Source organism: Agrilus planipennis, unplaced genomic scaffold, assembly GCF_000699045.2.
Source record: "Agrilus planipennis isolate EAB-ADULT unplaced genomic scaffold, Apla_2.0 scaffold6, whole genome shotgun sequence".
NCBI classification, from domain to species: domain Eukaryota; kingdom Metazoa; phylum Arthropoda; class Insecta; order Coleoptera; family Buprestidae; genus Agrilus; species Agrilus planipennis.
Genome location: NW_020439302.1, coordinates 2,189,602 through 2,210,000, shown reverse-complemented (window position 1 = coordinate 2,210,000; position 20,399 = coordinate 2,189,602). Strand labels below are relative to the sequence as shown.

General features: G+C 33.0%; 4 protein-coding genes across 4 annotated transcripts; 1 reads left to right on the top strand and 3 right to left on the bottom strand.

Annotated features, from left to right (window-relative positions):
- Positions 1 to 769: 769 nt before the first annotated feature.
- Positions 770 to 2,904, bottom strand: LOC108744498 (serine/threonine-protein kinase ULK3). The gene is made up of 7 exons (XM_018480304.2): positions 2,738 to 2,904; positions 2,531 to 2,682; positions 2,257 to 2,478; positions 1,981 to 2,203; positions 1,697 to 1,924; positions 1,203 to 1,586; positions 770 to 1,137 (listed from the first exon to the last, which is right to left on the bottom strand). Exons 1-7 carry the CDS (start codon positions 2,831 to 2,833, stop codon positions 1,075 to 1,077), a joined length of 1,368 nt encoding a protein of 455 aa, XP_018335806.1. The 5' UTR covers positions 2,834 to 2,904; the 3' UTR covers positions 770 to 1,074.
- A 255-nt stretch (positions 2,905 to 3,159) lies between these two features.
- LOC108744360 (asparagine-rich zinc finger protein AZF1-like) lies at positions 3,160 to 7,321 on the bottom strand. The gene is made up of 6 exons (XM_018480078.1): positions 7,160 to 7,321; positions 6,234 to 7,091; positions 5,804 to 6,170; positions 5,514 to 5,632; positions 3,628 to 3,789; positions 3,160 to 3,565 (listed from the first exon to the last, which is right to left on the bottom strand). Exons 2-6 carry the CDS (start codon positions 7,089 to 7,091, stop codon positions 3,185 to 3,187), a joined length of 1,887 nt encoding a protein of 628 aa, XP_018335580.1. The 5' UTR covers positions 7,160 to 7,321; the 3' UTR covers positions 3,160 to 3,184.
- Positions 7,322 to 15,849: 8,528 nt separating this feature from the next.
- LOC108744507 (histone deacetylase 3) lies at positions 15,850 to 17,910 on the top strand. Its single transcript, XM_018480316.2, has 6 exons — positions 15,850 to 16,367; positions 16,438 to 16,626; positions 16,688 to 16,900; positions 16,997 to 17,186; positions 17,253 to 17,537; positions 17,595 to 17,910. The coding sequence occupies exons 1-6, from the start codon at positions 16,163 to 16,165 to the stop codon at positions 17,803 to 17,805; spliced, it is 1,293 nt and encodes a 430-aa protein (XP_018335818.1). The 5' UTR covers positions 15,850 to 16,162; the 3' UTR covers positions 17,806 to 17,910.
- Positions 17,911 to 17,962: 52 nt separating this feature from the next.
- Positions 17,963 to 18,902, bottom strand: LOC108744603 (60S ribosomal protein L32). The gene is made up of 4 exons (XM_018480470.1): positions 18,791 to 18,902; positions 18,589 to 18,687; positions 18,352 to 18,504; positions 17,963 to 18,172 (listed from the first exon to the last, which is right to left on the bottom strand). The coding sequence occupies exons 2-4, from the start codon at positions 18,679 to 18,681 to the stop codon at positions 18,014 to 18,016; spliced, it is 405 nt and encodes a 134-aa protein (XP_018335972.1). The 5' UTR covers positions 18,682 to 18,687; positions 18,791 to 18,902; the 3' UTR covers positions 17,963 to 18,013.
- Positions 18,903 to 20,399: the final 1,497 nt, after the last annotated feature.

Here is a 20,399-nt window from a genome sequence, read left to right as displayed (position 1 = left end):
TTAGATATTTATTCATCGCAATATGTTTATCACGCATTCACACTTTAAGTTAACAATAACTAAATAAACAAAGTCATTTGTGGTATCATCAATCGAATATTAGATATGATAATAAATAAAAATCATTTTTCCAGAAATCTGGAATTTTCATAAATAAATATTATTCGTTCGTAATTTTACGTAATAAAAAATTAAACAGTGTTAGTATATGTAAATTTTTCGTCATTAATCCGAGGTGATTTATAGTGGATAAATATTAATTTTAATTTTCACATTAATATTAGATCTTAATCACTATTAAACGTTTCTTAAAACGATTTCATATGGTATTTATATACACAAATTAGTTCGATGAATCTGCGATCTAAAAATAGGTTTCGTTGTTATTGCTCATTTTTTGTGGCTTAGCGGTCAGAGTATTGGTATACGTAAAGCCAAGGGTCGCGGGTTCGATTTCCGGCGAGGGTAGGATAGCAGTAATATTTTTTCCTCATTAATTTGAGGTGTTTTGTGGTGCATAAAGATCGAATAAATGTTCACACTAACATTAGTCATAATAATTCCTGAAATTTGTCGTGAAAAGGTTCTGACTACTAAAGGTGTTGAAAACTTAAAAACAGCGATAAGCTTCAACGTAACATTATAAACGGGACTAAAGGTGCAGGAATCTTTTAATTAGCCATCGAATGAGACATCAGGAACCACTAATTTTTTTATTACCTCTAATGAAGCGTATAAATCTATTTAAATACTTTTTATTGTTATAAACAGTCTGCTTACATTATTATTTACTGTAGAACATTATATCTTCGTTTTTCATAAGATATAAACACAATTTTCTTATGCATATATTTATGTACAAAGAAAAGAATTTATTTATTCCTATTTGTCTCCAAAAAATTACTTGAACAGTAAAAATCAATTCTCAACTCCTAAACTTAACTAGCGTACGGAATTAACAGATACTAAAAATACATATACAAAAATTTACTTTTTATCACAATTAAGCTTAAAATGAATAGGGTATGTAATATTATCATTTGTACTAGAAAAAAAGCTACTCAAAAATTTTCACTAGGAAGCCGAGGTTGATTGCACTTTCTTTAAAGACTCTGCCAATGACAACCATTTTTGAACCTAAAAATCAAAGAAAAAACAACAAAAATTACCCTAGTTCTTTTTGATGGTAGCTTAAGTCTTACTTGAGCATGTAGTAAATCCTTTCTAACCCCAGGCGGTTCGTTTCCAAGAATAGGAATAAGAAGCGAAAGTGCTGAAGTAAGTTTTTCTAAGGCTAAAGAATTTTTTCCTTCTACCATATAAAGTTCCCCCGTGCAACCGATGTCGAGGCCGGTTGCCATGTTAGGGGTCAAAGTGGACAATCCCCTGAGCATGTCAAACTGATCGTCTGTCAAAGGCAAGGGTTGCAAATCTGTTGCAACTAATTTACTATTTTCTTTCCCCGATAGCATGTCGTTAAGTGCGGTAATTCTTTTGGTATACTCTGAAAGTCTTAAAGCTAGCATTGCTTTTCGGTTAGGGTTGGTTTCTAAAGGGATGAAGGCTTCCAAGTACCTCACTGCTTCCTAAACATTGAATAAATTATATTATATTAATTAGAACTAAAATTTCGTTTACATGTAGTAATTGCCTCAAAAAAAATCTTTATCTTCTTTAAGTGGTACTAAAACTGTACCTTATATTTATCTAAACATTCACTATATTGTTTACTTTTGTCTAATTCAATGGCTTCTTGTATCAAGCTGACTGCTGTGTGATAATTCTCAGGTGTGGCCATGTGAATTAGATCTAGAAATGGATGTTCAAAAAATTGCTCAAAATTAATCCTCTCATCAGGATTATGCTTCAATAGTTTGAACAGTAAATCTTCAGCTACAGGTGTTATATTGGCATTGGGAGGTAGCTGAAGGAATAAAAAAACTTAACACCTCTGCCCTACAACCTTCATGAAAATCTTACTTCTATTGGCCCTCTTTTCAACATGAGATCAACTATAGCCTTTGTATTCATATTAAGGAATGGGTTCCGTCCAAATAAACACTCAAACATAATAATCCCCACTGACCAAAGGTCTACTCTAGCATCATAGTGTTGATTTAAAAGCTTCTCAGGGGCCATGTAAAGTAATGATCCAGCAAATCTACTTTGCTCTGCGTTTTGGGGTGAAATTATTTGTGACAATCTACAGTAATAATAATTAATACATTTTAAAGTCATTTTATTTATTTACTTTACCCAAAATCAGCTACTTTAAGTTGTAGTTTAGGTTTAGAACGTAGTAATAGATTCTGTGGTTTGAGATCCATGTGACAAATGTTATGACTACGTAAGAACTTTAATGCTAAGGCTAGCTGTTGCATGAAAGTCTTTACTAATGATTCTGCCAGTTTGTGTTTCTTTCTAATATAATGGGACAGGTCACCTTCATCACAAAATTCAGTTATTATAAAAATATACCTAAAATATTAACGCTACAAGGTAATAATAGTGACACCATTTACTATCTTACTTCGAATCAGATTGGAAATCTATCAACCTCACAATGTAGTCATGCTTGAGCAATTTAAGCAAAGATATTTCTTTAACTACATTATCAGCAAAAGACTTTTGTTGATATCGTTTGTCTATGCATTTTATAGCAACTACTTCTTTCGGATTTGTCTGTAATATTTAAACAATTGTCTCTAAACAAAGCATGTTTTGTTCAACGACTTACTTTAGTGTAGGCCTTGTAAACCACCGAAAAACTGCCAACCCCAACCTTTTCTGCAATTTCGTATCCGTTAAGATGAGGAAATGGCATGATTATCATTTTTAAGTTAACTTAAAAGTAGTTTTAATATTTATTTTGTAAAAGTTAACCTAAAAATCTATTTTGTTCAGTAACTGTCATAATAAAAGTTTTATTCTTGTTCTCGAATTTTGAAGCGCTGCTAGTCATTTAGCCAGCGAAAAATTAAGTGATGTCATACAGGGTGTTATTCCTTCAGAATGTAATTTTAAAGCGGAAAACTGAATGAGGAAAAGGTAAAATAAAAACAGTTAGTAAAAAACGAAAATGCTTTTATTCAATATAAAAATGTATAGTACAAATTATATACAGTAACATGAATACAAAAACTAATTATGTACATTTTTTCTTATTTTCTAATACAACTAAAATTTAAAATTGAGCGATTTTTCTTTGTCTTTTTTCTGAGATCTTGTTTTTTAAGTCTTGTCTCACACTTATACTAGAATGGGGAGTATTTTGCACATATTCCAAAATAGGGACGAACGTATTGGAATAATTGTGCTCTGAAATTGATACAGTTGTTTTACTGAAGTTTTCTTTCGGGAAACTGATGGATTGCATATTTTTGGATTTGGGTTTGTGTAAGGTGAAGCTTTTCTTAGGACTATTGCTAAGAAACTGCCGGCTGTCTTCAGTCTTTTTTTTAAGTAACATTTGTTCTTCGTACGTGTGATTTTTCACGTGTTTCCTCAGGCTACTAGGATCCGTATATTTTTTCGAACAACCGACTACTTGACAAGCATAGGGTTTCTGTAAATAAATAAACGTAATAATAATAATAATTAATTTGTAGTATAATATATAATTTTTACCGTATCAAAATGAGTTCTTTGATGTTTTGCTCTATCAGAACTGTTGGAAAAACTTTTTGTACAGCTCGAAAATTGGCATAGGTACGGTCTCTCCCCCGTGTGGCTCCTTTGATGTATTTTGAGATTTTCCAAACGAGAAAACGCCTTGTTACAACCCTTAAACTAAAAATAAAGTATAGTCACCACATCTATTTATTTAAATTACTACGTTCATACTCAAAATTTCCAGCAAGTGAGTAGTGTAGTCAAGATTTGTTAAGGAAATGCAATTTTTACCAAAATATAGAAACAGAATAGAAGAAATAGTAAAGTATAGTCAAACTTTACTAACTTTAATAACCCTTACAATGTCAGATTACGATGTCAGACAGTATAATACTTCGTTCGTGTTGTCTTTGCCTACCACAAACTAACCTAACCTAATCTAGTCGCTTGTTTTGCTGCTCAATAGAATTTTGAGTGTCTCAATAAATACTTATTATGCTATTGGTTATCGCTGAGGGTGAATTTTTCGAAGAAAATTGATAAAAGTTTGAGTTACAATAAGATTCGTGTTAGAAAATATTTCGAATTATAGATGTTCGAGTTACAGAACTGTATTTTTTTTGCATACTATAAATAAAGCAAACATCTTCGTAGAAAGATTGAATGCGTTACTAAAACAAACGAAAATTTTGCACAAACAAACATCGTTGTGAATTAGCTGACAAAATCTGCATACAGTTCGTTTTGGTCGAGAATCATAATGGTATACCTAACAAAAAAACGGGTCGAGGAACTTTTTTCGACAAGTGATAGTAATAATAATAACAATAGGATAACACCCGAGCCGGGTTTAATGTATTTCAAGTTTGGAAATGCTGTGCTGTACTGGAATTACTGTCAAAAAGGCGCACATGCTCCATCACAAAAAAAAACGAAGAAGTTCCATCCAGTTTATATCAAAAAGTGCACTGAACTCAACGACGCGCGCTAACAGGTGGTATTATTACATTTATAGGGATAAGACAGAAGGCGGTAAATGATAAACTATTCTAAAGACAGCCAGAGTCTCCAACATGTGTTCGAAAGATAAGTTTTTTCGTTTCGTTTGTCCAACGTCGTTTTTACAACGTTCAAAACACGCTCGACTTTTTACCTCTATATATTTACGACGATATGTACAATTTAATGGAAGAGATCAAAAAAGAAATTGTATATACGGAGCGATTAATTCAAAATCGAAAAGGTGACATTTTTAGGTACTATTTTTACTTTTGTACCTGTAAAGGAACTAATGGAAAAAGTGGTAAAACGAAGACAAATAAGAGATAAAATGTTAGTGCACTTTCTAAAATGTTAAGGGCTAGTTAGAGACACACTAGAAACATAAACAGGAGCAAAGAGGGAGTGTGGATAATCTGGATTAGATTACTAGATGTTGTAGATTTCGGGAAAAGTGAAAATTGGCTCTAGATTGGAAAGAATTGAGGTGAATCTTCAACTCGTTTTCAGATAGGCGACCTATTGATAAAGAATCAAAGACACCCAAAATATTGTACCCTCTTTATCTCCGAAATTTGCAAAAAAAAATTAATATAAATAATTGACGTAGGTGAAGAACAACAACAACAACAACAACAGCAACAATTTTCCCTCATTAACATGTAGTGGGTAAAAAATTCGAAAATTTTCATATTAATATTTCATATTATTTTGTATATCCCTCGAAAAATTTAAGTTTCTATAAACGAAATCGTTAAGATAACGAGAAATGGAAGAAATTTGGAAAAACTTATTCACTTATAGGTGAATATAGATCTGCGCTTTTACTTTTTGTTAAATCGACTTTCTAATTAAAGTATAATAAAATATGATAGGCTAAAAATTGCCCTTTAGACGCTTACCGGACATTTATTCGGTTTTTCCCCGCTATGGACCCTCATGTGTATTAGAAGTTTGTAGCGGGCGTTGAATGGTTTCGTTTGTCTCGGACAATTCAGCCAATAGCAAGTAAATTCTTCTCCTGGAATTAATAATGACTTTTTAAAGAACATTAAGTTCTTGATCGGTAATTTATCGATACCACCACTTGAACTTATTCGTTCGCATCAGCAAGCCATCAACTTTTTCACATACGAGTTGTATTCAGAAAGTTTAGACCACTTATTAAAATTAAATTGTATTGAATACTGACCTCTCTTGAGTTCCACGTGCGATTTTTCGATATGAAAAACAAGTGACGCTTGCGAATCGTACATCTTGAAGCAATTCTCCCACTTGCACTGGAGTACGGTCCTGTTGTAATTCTCCTCATATCCCGAGCTCACTTCCGATTCCTGGCTTTCGGATTCCTGTCTCTTGTGCTTTCCAGGGAACATGTTCACATTGCTAAAGCTTAGTAACGGGTCATCCATGAGTAACGCTTCCTGTTGACCCATGACCGCCTGGTTGCTGGAAAGGTCATAATTGGCCACGCTCTCTTCGATATTACAGATATTCGATGTGTTATTGTTGGTCGTTCTGTTGCCCAATAGATGACCATAAACTTCCCTCGAATTGTCCTATTAAAAAACAGAATGGTGTTAGAAAGCGTCTGTGTTTTTCTTTATGGTCACTTATCTCACCTGATTTTGAGTGAAATGATCTAACGATTCGGGGGGTCGATTACGTAAAAACTCCGAAAATTCCGTATCATTTCGGACAACAGTTAAAGAGTCATAGTCACTTGTATTATCTCCATTATCAGATATATTATGATTTTCGCAAATATCAGACGCAAAGTTATCGATATCGAATGAACTGTTTGACAAAGTTTCACAAAGATCTATATCAGATAAGTCCAGACTGTCTAGATTTTCGGAAACTGAGTCGTCTTCATTCAAAACGTCACCAAACGCCTGATCGATTACAACATCACCAATACATCTCCCAAATTGCTGACCCCGACCTTGATCGCACTCGAAATTAACTTTGTCAAAATCCTGTACAATATTCTGGGATTCTGCCACAGAAACGTTAAAGTAATTACTTGGTGACTCCAATGGTTTCACCAAATACCAATTTTCAACTGCTGATGGTGTGTACGAAACGTCGGTGAACGTCGCGGTCGCACAAGATCTGTAGCTCGACGTCGTACTCATTGAAGATGACCCGTAACTGGAAATTTCACTCGTAGAACACGTTTCGTACGTGGACGATGCGGAATCGTCAGGTTTCGAAAGAAGAAAGTCCAACAGGTAATCCCCGGCGTTAGACGTTTCGTTTTCGTACTCTTCAATCTCGGAAAAGTATTTGTCATCGAAATTTTCGAAAATTTCCGTTGTCGCGTCGCAGTTCTTTGTGTTTTGCGCGTTGTAGAAGGCGGCCGTGAATTTTTCGACCAGTTCGTTTTGAGTTTCTGTTAGTTCTAGGGGCGCATAGGTGTTTTCGTAAAAATCTTGACCTACACCTGTTGTCGATGCCATATTTTCAAATAGCAACATCTGGAATTTATTAATGCAATTACTAAAACTTTTAAATTATTCCAGAATTTTTTTTAAAAATTACCTACCCTTGTCTTTTAACTCCTATGATCTCCTCAACATTCCGGAAATGTAGGCACTCAACAAAAAAATTAGAGAAAAAAGTAAAACTGGATACTAATTTTCAAATGTAAACGTACATTAAAACAAAATCGCAAACAAATAACGCTCAAAAAGTTCGATCGGTACTTCCCCGAACTTGGACGAGACAATTCACATCTTACTTAGCGCAGTTCACGCCACACTAATTGTATGCGTCGACCAAAACTCGCATCTCAACTAATAAGCGTTAAAATTTAACACATGTTTTAATTCTTAAAGCCCCATGTAAACGAAAACGATACAAAACTGCTAGACATAAATCAGACAGAGATAGAGGACATTTTAAAAGGAATTATGTAATGTGGGATATGTACGCACAATACATAATATACGTAAAGCATGCCCTGTGTTGGTTAATTATAAATGGCATTTTTGCCACTCTTCTTACGTATGTCTATCCACCTTTTATTAGGATTTGAGTTTCTTCTTAGTCATTTGATATTCGCTATTTTAAAAATATACATCACCGCACGGAACCTGTTCTATTATTTGATCGCTTTTTTGTCATTAATTGCTTTAGCGTAATTAATTATCCTTTTGTAGGGCCGGAAGCATAAAAGTTGCTTGGGAGTACCTTAAAATGGTACCGTTTACAATATTGCGATACTTTGGTTTATTATTAGAATATCTTCTGAATTTTTTAACTTTACAAAACCTTTTTGTGAAAGTTTTAAAACTAAAGTTAAATAATTATTAGAAGAACAAAAATGGGAATGCATTGCACAAACGGGAAGATCCTCTAATTGTAGGATCCATGTGTACGTATATATTAAGTTTGAACTATCAAAATTGGAATCTACCGTAATACCCTGCTCTTGCACTGTTTGTATATTTTTGTGAAAGTATGGAGCAAGGCTGGGCAGAGCTTTTAGTGTTTTGTGTTTGAAAATGTGCTTCCAGCCCTGTCCTCGCACTGTTGGTGTATTTTAATGTAACGTATGAAGCAGATCTGGGCAGAGCTTTTCGTGTTTTATACTTGAAAATGTGCTTTCAACCCTGTTCTTGCACTGCTTGCGTATTTTAATATAATGTATGAAGCAGATCTGGGCAGGGCTTTTAGTGTTTTATACTTGAAAATGTGCTTTCAACTCTGTTCTTCACTGCTTGAGTATTTTAATGTAAAGTATGAAGCAGATCTGGGCAGAGCTTTTAGTGTTTTGTGTTTGAAAATGTACTTCCAGCTCTGCCCTCCTCGCACTGTTGACGTATTTTGATGCAATATATGAAGCAGCGCTGGGCAGAGCTTTTGGTGTTTCATACTTGAAAATGTGCATTCAACCCTGTTCTTGCACTGCTTGCGTATTTTAATATAATGTATGAAGCAGATCTGGGCAGGGCTTTTGGTGTTTTATACTTGAAAATGTGCTTTCAACTCTGTTCTTCACTGCTTGAATATTTTAATGTAAAGTATGAAGCAGATCTGGGCAGAGCTTTTAGTGTTTTGTTTTTGAAAATGTACTTCCAGCTCTGCCCTCCTCGCACTGTTTGCGTATTTTGATGTAATATATAAAGCAGATCTGGGCAGAGCTTTTAGTGTTTTGTTTTTGAAAATGTACTTCCAGCTCTGCCCTCGCACTGTTGGCGTATTTTGATGCAATTTTATTGTTTTTTCTAGGGTGGCGGTCAAATAATTAAACAACTTTACGTTTAAAATTATGTTGATATTTGTGTAGAAGCAATAACACTTTAAAAGTCTGAAGAATAAACCGAAACGTAACAAAAAATATAAAGTTGTTTAATTATTTATCCGCCATCCTGGAAAAAACAATATAATTTAAAAGAAACGGTCCGGAATCTAACTTAAATTTTAATGCAATTTATGAAGCAGAGCTGGGCAAAGATTTTAGTGTTTTGTGTTTAAAAAAGTATGAAGCAGATCTGGGCAGAGCTTTTCACGTTTTGTGCGTGAAAATCCCTGCCCTCGCACTGTTGGCGTATTTTGATGTAGTGTATGAAGCAAATCTGGGTAGGGCTTTTGGTGTTTTATACTTGAAAATGTGCTTCCAAACCTGCTCTTGCACTGCTTCTGTATTTTAATGCAATATATGAAGCAGAGCTGGGCAGAGCTTTTATTGTTTTGGGCTTAAAAATGTGCTTCCAGCCATTCAAAGACCGCTCAAGCCCTTTCTAAAACAAATAGTTTGAATCGAGCGTTCGTGCTTGATAAGAGATTACTTTATGAAAAGTGCGTTTAATCAGAGATTTGAATCTAATTATTCTCCAAATACATTTAATTAAGTAAGGGATTTGGACTTAGGACATAGAACTTTCTGATAAGGGATTTACCATGAAGTAACTACCACTTCTTGTATTTTCTCGTTATTATATTGACATAATTTAACCAATTACATAATTATATGTGTAAACTAATTATTATGGAATTAATATTATGTAATAAAATGCAAAACATTAATAAATTTCTCTTTATTGTTTCAGGGTAAGTCGTTTATTGTTGTGGACGCGATTGGTAAAGTCCATAGTGTTGTATGTAAGTCTTCATTGTAATATATTTTTTATTAATATTCTCATNATTATTATGGAATTAATATTATGTAATAAAATGCAAAACATTAATAAATTTCTCTTTATTGTTTCAGGGTAAGTCGTTTATTGTTGTGGACGCGATTGGTAAAGTCCATAGTGTTGTATGTAAGTCTTCATTGTAATATATTTTTTATTAATATTCTCATATGCAGGGTGGTACCTAGCGATGTACCACTCAATAATGTTAAAATAATAATTAGTTCATCCAGAAGTATTTTAAAATTGTTGTATTAGTTTAATGGGGGTTCAGTAGCATAAATTATTTCAAAATTGCTACCATAAAAAGGGCACAGGGGTTTTAATTTCATCATTGGATAGAAACACGTGGCTTTGGTGTTTTTTCATTAGTAACTCGAGTGAAATTCGATATGCTATCATCGCTATGCGTACAGGACTGCACTTGTCTCTATTCAAATTTTATAGTTTTCTACAGGGTCCTGATTTTTATGCAACAAAGTATTATTTTCCAATTTCAATCTCACGATACTGAACGTTTTTACGAAAAATACTTTGCAATGCTTCAAAACCGTAGATAAAAATTTACCTTTTCTTAAAAATAAATAAGTAATTATTTACTTAGATATTGTTGAACAAAAAAGATGAAAAAAAAGCGTCAGGTACATACCTAACAAAAATTTGGAAATTCGAAAACGGTTACTATTAAATTAAAAAGAGTTGGGAACGAGGAGGTTTTAGAAAAAGTAGGAGAAGAGAGGGAGAGGCAAATAGGCGAAATCGATTTTTAGGACACCTTCTTGGACATGAAGGGCTAATTACAAACATATTAGAAGCAGAAACAGGAGTTAAGAGGAGTAGAGGTAGACCTAGATTAGATTGATATCATAAATAGTTACAGACTGTAGTTTTCGGGTTTCGAAAGGTCGTTTTCACCTTTCATGCCTGATAAAAAAATTCAGAGGAACCAGGAGTAATATAATAAAACAGATTCTTGCAGATTTAAGATTTTTTACATTCAAATTAGTTAAATTTTTACTTTGAAATTGTACTGGTTACATACTTCAATTCATTCTTATTCTCTATTATAATATTAAATTTCATAAATTTATATTATTATGCTTTCAACTCTGTTCTTCACTGCTTGAGTATTTTAATGTAAAGTATGAAGCAAATCTGGACAGAGCTTTTGGTGTTTTATACTTGAAAATGTGCTTTCAACTCTGTTCTTCACTGCTTGAGTATTTTAATGTAAAGTATGAAGCAAATCTGGACAGAGCTTTTGGTGTTTTATACTTGAAAATGTGCTTTCAACTCTGTTCTTCACTGCTTGAGTATTTTAATGTAAAGTATGAAGCAAATCTGGACAGAGCTTTTGGTGTTTTATACTTGAAAATGTGCTTTCAACTCTGTTCTTCACTGCTTGAGTATTTTAATGTAAAGTATGAAGCAAATCTGGACAGAGCTTTTGGTGTTTTATACTTGAAAATGTGCTTTCAACTCTGTTCTTCACTGCTTGAGTATTTTAATGTAAAGTATGAAGCAAATCTGGACAGAGCTTTTGGTGTTTTATACTTGAAAATGTGCTTTCAACTCTGTTCTTCACTGCTTGAGTATTTTAATGTAAAGTATGAAGCAAATCTGGACAGAGCTTTTGGTGTTTTATACTTGAAAATGTGCTTTCAACTCTGTTCTTCACTGCTTGAGTATTTTAATGTAAAGTATGAAGCAAATCTGGACAGAGCTTTTGGTGTTTTATACTTGAAAATGTGCTTTCAACTCTGTTCTTCACTGCTTGAGTATTTTAATGTAAAGTATGAAGCAAATCTGGACAGAGCTTTTGGTGTTTTATACTTGAAAATGTGCTTTCAACTCTGTTCTTCACTGCTTGAGTATTTTAATGTAAAGTATGAAGCAAATCTGGACAGAGCTTTTGGTGTTTTATACTTGAAAATGTGCTTTCNTATTATTATTATTAAATTTAGTTTACAGTCAACCAAGATAAACTTAAACTTTATCAGAATTTTTATTTAGAATTGAACTAAAACTTAAAAGTTAGAAATTTATTTACTTTTACTTCATAACTTCATTAAGTAAAAGTTTAAATAGATTTAAAGATCTTTCCGTAGGCTTTCCATGCTTCGATTTTTGCTTAACGTAGTTTACGTTATTGGAGCCTAAAAATTTAAATAAAAAATATTTTAGGAGGTAAAATGTGGATATTAGAATGTTATTTAATTAGGTGTAGAAGTTCTTATGTTATCGAAGTCTAATTAATAGATAAACCATTCATTTTCTTATTCAAATGTATGCCTAAAAATCCGTGTCTTAAATTCTCCTTTGCATTTATCTTCGCCACTGGCGAGAGATGACAAATGACACATCAGAACGATTTTTAATAGTTTTTTTTTCTTTCATTAACCGAACTTTTAATTTTCCTACCGGTGTCAATGATTCTGGCGTAGTATTCCTTCCATTGGTTTTTTTTTTTTTTTAGTAGGGACGCGCACATATGGGGTTGACTTTCGGAATTATTATTATTATTAAGTAAATATTAAGTGTGTAACTCGGTAAAGGACATGTGTATTTCGTTTTCTTTAAAGCAAACGTGTTTTTTAAACGGCGAGAATTAAGGGTGGTGACATTAAACGGAAAAAGTTAAATAAACAAATGGGGGGCTGAGTACGACCGTCAAATAAACAACTTAGTTTGAAATGAAGAGATCAAATAAGCACGTTTTTTTTCCTGATTTTTTTTTTGTATAATTATTCGTCTTTTTCCTTATGTTACATTTTATAGATTTGTAATACAGTCGAACTTCGATAACTCGAATTTTTGATAAGTCGAACCAAATTGGTTGATATTAGCGTCAAATGCGTGTAAATTTGTCTTGATTACTCGAACTTCGATTACTCGAATATCTTGATAACTCGGACGAAATATTTTGCGCCAACTTCGATAAGTCGAATTTTCTGGGGGAATCCCGTAATATCTGGGCAGAGCTTTTAGTGTTTTGTTTTTGAAAATGTACTTCCAGCCCTGTCCTCGCACTGTTGGCGTATTTTAATGTAATGTATGAAGCAGATCTGGGCAGAGCTTTTAGTGTTTTATACTTGAAAATGTGCTTTCAACTCTGTTCTTCACTGCTTGAGTATTTTAATGTAAAGTATGAAGCAGATCTGGGCAAAGCTTTTAGTGTTTTATACTTGAAAATGTGCTTTCAACTCTGTTCTTCACTGCTTGAGTATTTTAATGTAAAGTATGAAGCAAATCTGGACAGAGCTTTTGGTGTTTTATACTTGAAAATGTGCTTTCAACTCTGTTCTTCACTGCTTGAGTATTTTAATGTAAAGTATGAAGCAGATCTGGGCAAAGCTTTTAGTGTTTTANAGTTCGGTTTCTGCGCTTGCTAAGTTCACTTGTTTGACTTACTAGTTACTACTAACAATAATTAAAAGACACTGTGCCTATTTCATTTATATATTACTTTAAAGACATTTTTGCGTGTGTTAATATGTCATCAAGCGTACTTTAAAAACATTGTCTGTTGGTCAAAAATTTGAAAATTCGTTGAGTGTCTTGCGTTCCTATTTAAAAGCCAGTGAATATACAACCGATGCCCTGTATAATAGTTTAAATGAAATTGAAGCTTTTTTCGAAAACCAAGTTAAGAAATCCGTTCGTCAGTCACAAATAACTGACTTTTTTTAAAGTAAAATAGTTAATACATACATAGGTATATGTATATATGTTCTTGTAGTACATACATATGTAGATAATATGTATGTAAAAATATGTTGATAGTACTGTTTCATAATCTTTTGTTATTCTTTTGAAGAGCATAGATATTAAGGCACTTCTGTAACGTTTAACCAATTTTTACTGAAATAAATACATAAGTGTTCATTCATAAAGAAATACTAATTAAAGAAGTATTATTTGATAACTCGAAGTTTTGATAACTCGAAGTTTTTATGTCAAATCGCAGTTCGAGTTATCGAAGTTCGACTGTAATTATATAATACTAGGTTTTACCCGCCGATTGTCCTTGTTCTAAATAAGTGTCAAAGATTATCGACGACTGCATAAAACTAATTATTCCATCCCCTAGGAATAGTATTTTTTTTTCTGGATAAAAGGTACCCTATGTCCTTTCCTGTACCCTTGACAATGTGTCTACAAATTTTCTTGTCGATCGATCGAGTAGTTAAAGCGCGAAAAATAAACAAACAAACTCATATTCGTATTTACAGTATATTTTCTCAAACTCGAACAAAAGTATAAAACTGTTTAGATAAATGATTACTAACGCGATTTTAATTCATTGAAACTAACGATGTAAATGATACATCCAAGACAATGAATCGTGTACTAACTGCAAACTTTATGTGTATTGTGTACCAAAAAAGTACCTACTTGTACATCAGGGACTCAAGATGTTGCTGCATTATTACATTACGTTCTATGTATGTACATTGCGGCAATAATTAACATGTGCAGAAGAGATAGAATTTCACTTTATTTTTCTACTTTTTGTTTATGTTTAGCATGCATAAACAGGAATTATTTCAAATAGAATCTAACTGTTAATTTCTTTTTTCTAACTCCTAACTAATAAGACTCGAATCAGACTTCTAGTATTTCTTCCAGATGTGTAAATTCATCCCCTTTTTGTTCTAATAAATAACTGGACTAAAAGCGAAAGAGCAGTAGGTTCAAAACGGAATAAATATCTAACGTTGAAATGATGGCGTTGTTACATACGCAAAATATGGCTTATATCTGGAGTTCTTTACCAAAAAGGTAAAAAAGGAACTTCCTTGTTCCTGTCCATCATTCAAACGAATTTAGTAATCAAAAACCTTGGTTAAACATTTCGCTTCCTCAACAACTCATGTCAACCCTTACTTAATAGTTATTAAAAATCTCAAACTTTAGGTCAACCTCTAGGCCCAAAAACAATTTTTGAAACGGGATATTAAGTTTATCTTAAAATCCGAAAAGTAATTGTGGTTTTTGACATTCAAGGGAAAAATTCCTAATTCAATTTTATAGAACTCTTGAGATAAAAAAAGCAAGAGGCATTATCGGTCAAATATTTTATTTTTTTAACACCAACGCAGCGCGTAATTATTGGCTGTTTAGTATCGAATGAAATCGCAAACTTTCGGTCTAACAAAAACATAATAATTAATCAAACCGCTGGCGCAGTCTTCGTCAAAGTGTTTTAAGTCTCTTTATTTTTATAAACGTTTAAGATTGCAATTACTCGATGCATATGCGGATGGCTCGTGGCTACACTTTTTTGTCCCGTGCACTTAATGTAGCAACGGTACTATCTCCTGGCCTTTTTAATATCTTTTTTTCTCTTGTCTCCCGGCCAGTGAACGTCTAAAACGGTCCTTACGACAAAAACAATCGAAGAAAGCAGCTGTCTTTTGTCATATTTCATACAAATATAAAATACTGGTCGACGTCGTTTACAGTTTTTGTTCGGCGTTTTTTATCCGTGGTTTTCGTCTTGTCGCGTAGATAAGCGCACGTGTATGTGTACGTATGATGAGGAACGAGCCATGCAGTAATAAAAAAGATGAAAACGATGCGCTTACACTATTATTGTTTCCAAAACAATTGCAGGGGACTTTTAGTCTATATTTGACCTAAGCATGAATCGTTTTTGTGACGGACGTGAGCCGTTCACGTGTCATGAAAAACGGTAAAAATAAAATGTTAGTTTGCTTTCAGTAATTTTGGCAGAATGATTAATAGTCGACACAGTTATTTCAGTAAAAATTTTTATTATTTGAGATAGTATAGAACAATTTCTATTAGAAAACCTTTAATACTCTTACATAGAATGAATTAATCAATTTTAAACTTTTATTCTATACAAAATAGGTTGAAGTTACAATAAAAACAATTAGTTTGATTAATATCACCTGCTTTTATTACCTGCAGTTTGTAGAAATTGTAAAGCCTGTTACAATTTTTGTATTGTGATTGTAAATCTAACTTAACTTGTTTCAATTTTTAGATTTAGTTTATAATCTGTTGATCAGAACGCAACTAAAATTTTAGGGTTGTGTGTAATATCTATGGTGTTTGGTGTTTATGGTTCTGACGTTTGGCACCTGTTTGACATCTGATGATGTTTGTTTTGACGTTTGTAGACAGTTATTTAAAAAAAATAGATTGTAAGCAAATTTTAACATTTATAAATGCATTTATAAACTAGTATTCCGCATAGCGTTTACTTTTGCAGTATTTAAAGCATCGTTCTAGCCATACAAATCACTTGTAAATAAATTTTGTGGTATAACCTCACTATCGTAAGCAATGTTTTGTATTTTTACGGCTCGTATGAAGACATTTTCAATCTTTGTTTCGTTGTTAGTGCATTAGTGGTAAAAAGTGTAGTGTTTGTTTTAATAATGTCCAATAAACGTGTTTCCTACTTCTATAATCCGGACGTTGGAAATTTTCATTATGGCACTGGCCACCCTATGAAACCCCACAGGCTTTCTGTTATACATAGCCTAGTTCTTAATTATGGCCTCAATAACAAAATGCAAATTTATCGTCCATACAAAGCTAGTGCTCACGACATGTGCAGATTTCATTCTGATGAGTATATAGGTAGGTAGCTTTCAACGAAACTGTAAAGCATTTGTTGTCAAGTATAAAGAAATAATTGTCTTAATTTTAGATTTTTTACAAAGAGTAACACCTCAGAATATTCAGGCTTTTACAAAGCACCTTAGTCATTACAATGTAGGTGATGACTGTCCAGTTTTTTATGGGCTATTTGACTTCTGTTCCATGTATACAGGAGCTTCACTTGAAGGTGCAATGAAGTTAAACAATAATGACTGTGATATTGCCATTAACTGGTCAGGTAATTAATGATATGTTGTTCTTTGCATTTCTTGGTAATCCAATAATATATAATTTTATAGGTGGACTTCATCATGCTAAAAAGTTTGAAGCTTCTGGTTTCTGTTACGTTAATGATATTGTAATTGGAATTTTAGAGCTATTAAAATATCATGCCAGGGTATTGTACATAGACATCGATGTTCATCATGGTGATGGAGTCCAAGAAGCATTCTACCTCACTGATAGAGTTATGACAGTTAGTTTTCATAAATATGGGAACTATTTCTTTCCTGGTATGATTTTTATCTAATTAAAATATGTATATAGTAAGATTTCTCAGAAAGGTTTATTTAATTTAAATAATACTTTTAATTTTTCTTTTATTCAAGGAACTGGTGATATGTATGAAATAGGAGCAGAAAGTGGTCGTTATTATTCTGTAAACGTTCCTTTAAAAGAGGGTATCGACGACGCTAGTTATTGGCAAGTTTTTAAACCTGTAATTTTAAACGTAATGGATTTTTTTCAACCAACAGCAATTGTGTTACAATGTGGTGCCGACTCTTTAGCTAATGACAGGTAATTGAAAATAATCATCTTATAATAGCTATTTCGTTCAAATTTTTAAATTTTACCAACCTTTAGATTAGGTTGTTTTTCATTAAGTACAAAAGGACATGGCGAATGCGTGAAGTTTGTACGAAACTTAAACGTGCCAACCCTCGTTGTGGGCGGAGGTGGTTACACATTACGAAACGTTGCCAGGTGTTGGACGTATGAAACATCTTTGTTGGTTGATGAAACAATTTCAAATGAACTTCCTTACACTGAATATTTGGAATTTTTCGCTCCTGATTTTACGCTGCATCCCGATGTTGTAATAAGACGAGAAAATGCCAACAGTCGACAGTATTTGGAAGCAATTACGAAGTACTCAATAATATATTTTATAATAGTTTTCATGTTAATTTCTTTCGTTTTCTTTAGATATGTGTATGATAATTTGAAGATGATTCAACATTCTCCAAGTGTTCAAATGCAAGATATACCTGGTGACGCATTTATTGACGACAATAAAACTAAAGAGGAAGATCCTGATGTTAGAATAAGTCAGGAATTAGAGGACAAGACGGTCGAAGCAAAAAATGAGTTTTACGACGGAGACAAAGACCATGATCGAGAAGAAATGGAAACTTAGGTCTTAAATCTTATTTATTTTAAATGTTACGGTGTAATTTTAGATTTCTAATTTGTAAGTTTATATTTTTATTTATATAAGAAAAAGATTTGTCTACAAAAATTACAGTGGTTTATTTTTTATCACGCACTTTTCCCTTTCAATGATAACAAAACAGTTTACAGCTATTTCATTTATTATTTTATTTATTACAATAATACAAAATAACTTATTCGTTCTCCTGGCTACGAAGTCTTGCATGTCCATTTGTAACACGCACTGACAACTGTTGTGCCCTTTCTACAATAGTCTTTCGCTTTTTTGATGACACTCCATGAGCAATTTCTGCACAGAATTTTCGATTTTGCATCATCAGGACTTCAAGTTCCTAAAAATAAAAGTACAAACAAATTCAAGCAGAAATTACAAAAATAAGCATACAAATGTAGTGTTTATGTTTAGCTCAGTGACAAATGTCATCAGATGTAGTCAGACGCAAATTACCATAAGCATCATTGCTAAACACGAATTAGAATAGATTCAACATCTTAAACAGAGTATACTTACTTTGACATTATGAACTAGGACTTTCCGGAAGCCAGTTGGTAGCATGTGGCGCGTTTTTTTGTTTGAACCGTAACCAATATTAGGCATCAAGTATTGTCCCTTGAAGCGCCTGCGAACTCTGTTGTCAATACCCTTAGGTTTTCTCCAGTTTCTCTAAAATACATATTCGGTCAAAACAATTAGCGAAAGTAAGGTTACAAGTCATCCAATTTCCACATAAAAATAGGAATTACTAACCTTTAGTTTAGCATAACGATCTGACTGATGTCTAATAAACTTCTTTGTACGTTTTTTTACAATTCTAGGCCTATATACTGGTCTTATTGCCATCTTGGTCTGCAAAGTAAAAAATTTAATTATTTAGAAAACTATTCTTATACATGTGCATAGTTTTTATCATACTTTCTAATTAATATGGTTTTATGTCAAGAATACTTACTGATGGATTTTATTTTTAAGGATTATTTTAAATGTGTAATATGTACACACACTATTGAGGTTATTTGACGTGACCCGAAAAGAAAATCCATAGAAAAAAGTCATAGATAATAGATATACAAAAAGTTGTAATTATCTATGGTTGTGATTGGTATCTTGTTAGTCAGTATTGATTTCTATGTTGGCGTGCCTGAAATCACTAAACAGTTACTATACAGGTANACTCTGTTCTTCACTGCTTGAGTATTTTAATGTAAAGTATGAAGCAAATCTGGACAGAGCTTTTGGTGTTTTATACTTGAAAATGTGCTTTCAACTCTGTTCTTCACTGCTTGAGTATTTTAATGTAAAGTATGAAGCAGATCTGGGCAGAGCTTTTAGTGTTTTGTGTTTGAAAATGTACTTCCAGCTCTGCCCTCCTCGCACTGTTGACGTATTTTGATGCAATATATGAAGCAGCGCTGGGCAGAGCTTTTGGTGTTTCATACTTGAAAATGTGCATTCAACCCTGTTCTTGCACTGCTTGCGTATTTTAATATAATGTATGAAGCAGATCTGGGCAGGGCTTTTGGTGTTTTATACTTGAAAATGTGCTTTCAACTCTGTTCTTCACTGCTTGAATATTTTAATGTAAAGTATGAAGCAGATCTGGGCAGAGCTTTTAGTGTTTTGTTTTTGAAAATGTACTTCCAGCTCTGCCCTCCTCGCACTGTTTGCGTATTTTGATGTAATATATAAAGCAGATCTGGGCAGAGCTTTTAGTGTTTTGTTTTTGAAAATGTACTTCCAGCTCTGCCCTCGCACTGTTGGCGTATTTTGATGCAATTTTATTGTTTTTTCTAGGGTGGCGGTCAAATAATTAAACAACTTTACGTTTAAAATTATGTTGATATTTGTGTAGAAGCAATAACACTTTAAAAGTCTGAAGAATAAACCGAAACGTAACAAAAAATATAAAGTTGTTTAATTATTTGACCGCCATCCTGGAAAAAACAATATAATTTAAAAGAAACGGTCCGGAATCTAACTTAAATTTTAATGCAATTTATGAAGCAGAGCTGGGCAAAGATTTTAGTGTTTTGTGTTTAAAAAAGTATGAAGCAGATCTGGGCAGAGCTTTTCACGTTTTGTGCGTGAAAATCCCTGCCCTCGCACTGTTGGCGTATTTTGATGTAGTGTATGAAGCAAATCTGGGTAGGGCTTTTGGTGTTTTATACTTGAAAATGTGCTTCCAAACCTGCTCTTGCACTGCTTCTGTATTTTAATGCAATATATGAAGCAGAGCTGGGCAGAGCTTTTATTGTTTTGGGCTTAAAAATGTGCTTCCAGCCATTCAAAGACCGCTCAAGCCCTTTCTAAAACAAATAGTTTGAATCGAGCGTTCGTGCTTGATAAGAGATTACTTTATGAAAAGTGCGTTTAATCAGAGATTTGAATCTAATTATTCTCCAAATACATTTAATTAAGTAAGGGATTTGGACTTAGGACATAGAACTTTCTGATAAGGGATTTACCATGAAGTAACTACCACTTCTTGTATTTTCTCGTTATTATATTGACATAATTTAACCAATTACATAATTATATGTGTAAACTAATTATTATGGAAT

What these genes read in the sequence shown, in the direction of transcription:
- LOC108744498 (XM_018480304.2), bottom strand. Translation starts at nt 2,833, where the DNA reads ATGATAATCATGCCATTTCCTCATCTTAACGGATACGAAATTGCAGAA. An exon ending in TGAAAAGAGGGCCAATAGAA is followed by an intron (nt 1,925 to 1,980) that starts GTAAGATTTTCA and finishes TTATTCCTTCAG; the next exon opens with CTACCTCCCAATGCCAATAT. An exon ending in AGGATTTACTACATGCTCAA is followed by an intron (nt 1,138 to 1,202) that starts GTAAGACTTAAG and finishes TTTGATTTTTAG; the next exon opens with GTTCAAAAATGGTTGTCATT.
- LOC108744603 (XM_018480470.1), bottom strand. Translation starts at nt 18,681, where the DNA reads ATGGCAATAAGACCAGTATATAGGCCTAGAATTGTAAAAAAACGTACA. An exon ending in ATCGTTATGCTAAACTAAAG is followed by an intron (nt 18,505 to 18,588) that starts GTTAGTAATTCC and finishes TATGTATTTTAG; the next exon opens with AGAAACTGGAGAAAACCTAA. An exon ending in TCCTAGTTCATAATGTCAAA is followed by an intron (nt 18,173 to 18,351) that starts GTAAGTATACTC and finishes TTTTATTTTTAG; the next exon opens with GAACTTGAAGTCCTGATGAT.
- LOC108744507 (XM_018480316.2), top strand. Translation starts at nt 16,163, where the DNA reads ATGTCCAATAAACGTGTTTCCTACTTCTATAATCCGGACGTTGGAAAT. An exon ending in TCATTCTGATGAGTATATAG is followed by an intron (nt 16,368 to 16,437) that starts GTAGGTAGCTTT and finishes TCTTAATTTTAG; the next exon opens with ATTTTTTACAAAGAGTAACA. An exon ending in TATTTGGAAGCAATTACGAA is followed by an intron (nt 17,538 to 17,594) that starts GTACTCAATAAT and finishes CGTTTTCTTTAG; the next exon opens with ATATGTGTATGATAATTTGA.
- LOC108744360 (XM_018480078.1), bottom strand. Translation starts at nt 7,091, where the DNA reads ATGTTGCTATTTGAAAATATGGCATCGACAACAGGTGTAGGTCAAGAT. An exon ending in ATCATTTCACTCAAAATCAG is followed by an intron (nt 6,171 to 6,233) that starts GTGAGATAAGTG and finishes GTTTTTTAATAG; the next exon opens with GACAATTCGAGGGAAGTTTA. An exon ending in GCACGTGGAACTCAAGAGAG is followed by an intron (nt 5,633 to 5,803) that starts GTCAGTATTCAA and finishes TATTAATTCCAG; the next exon opens with GAGAAGAATTTACTTGCTAT.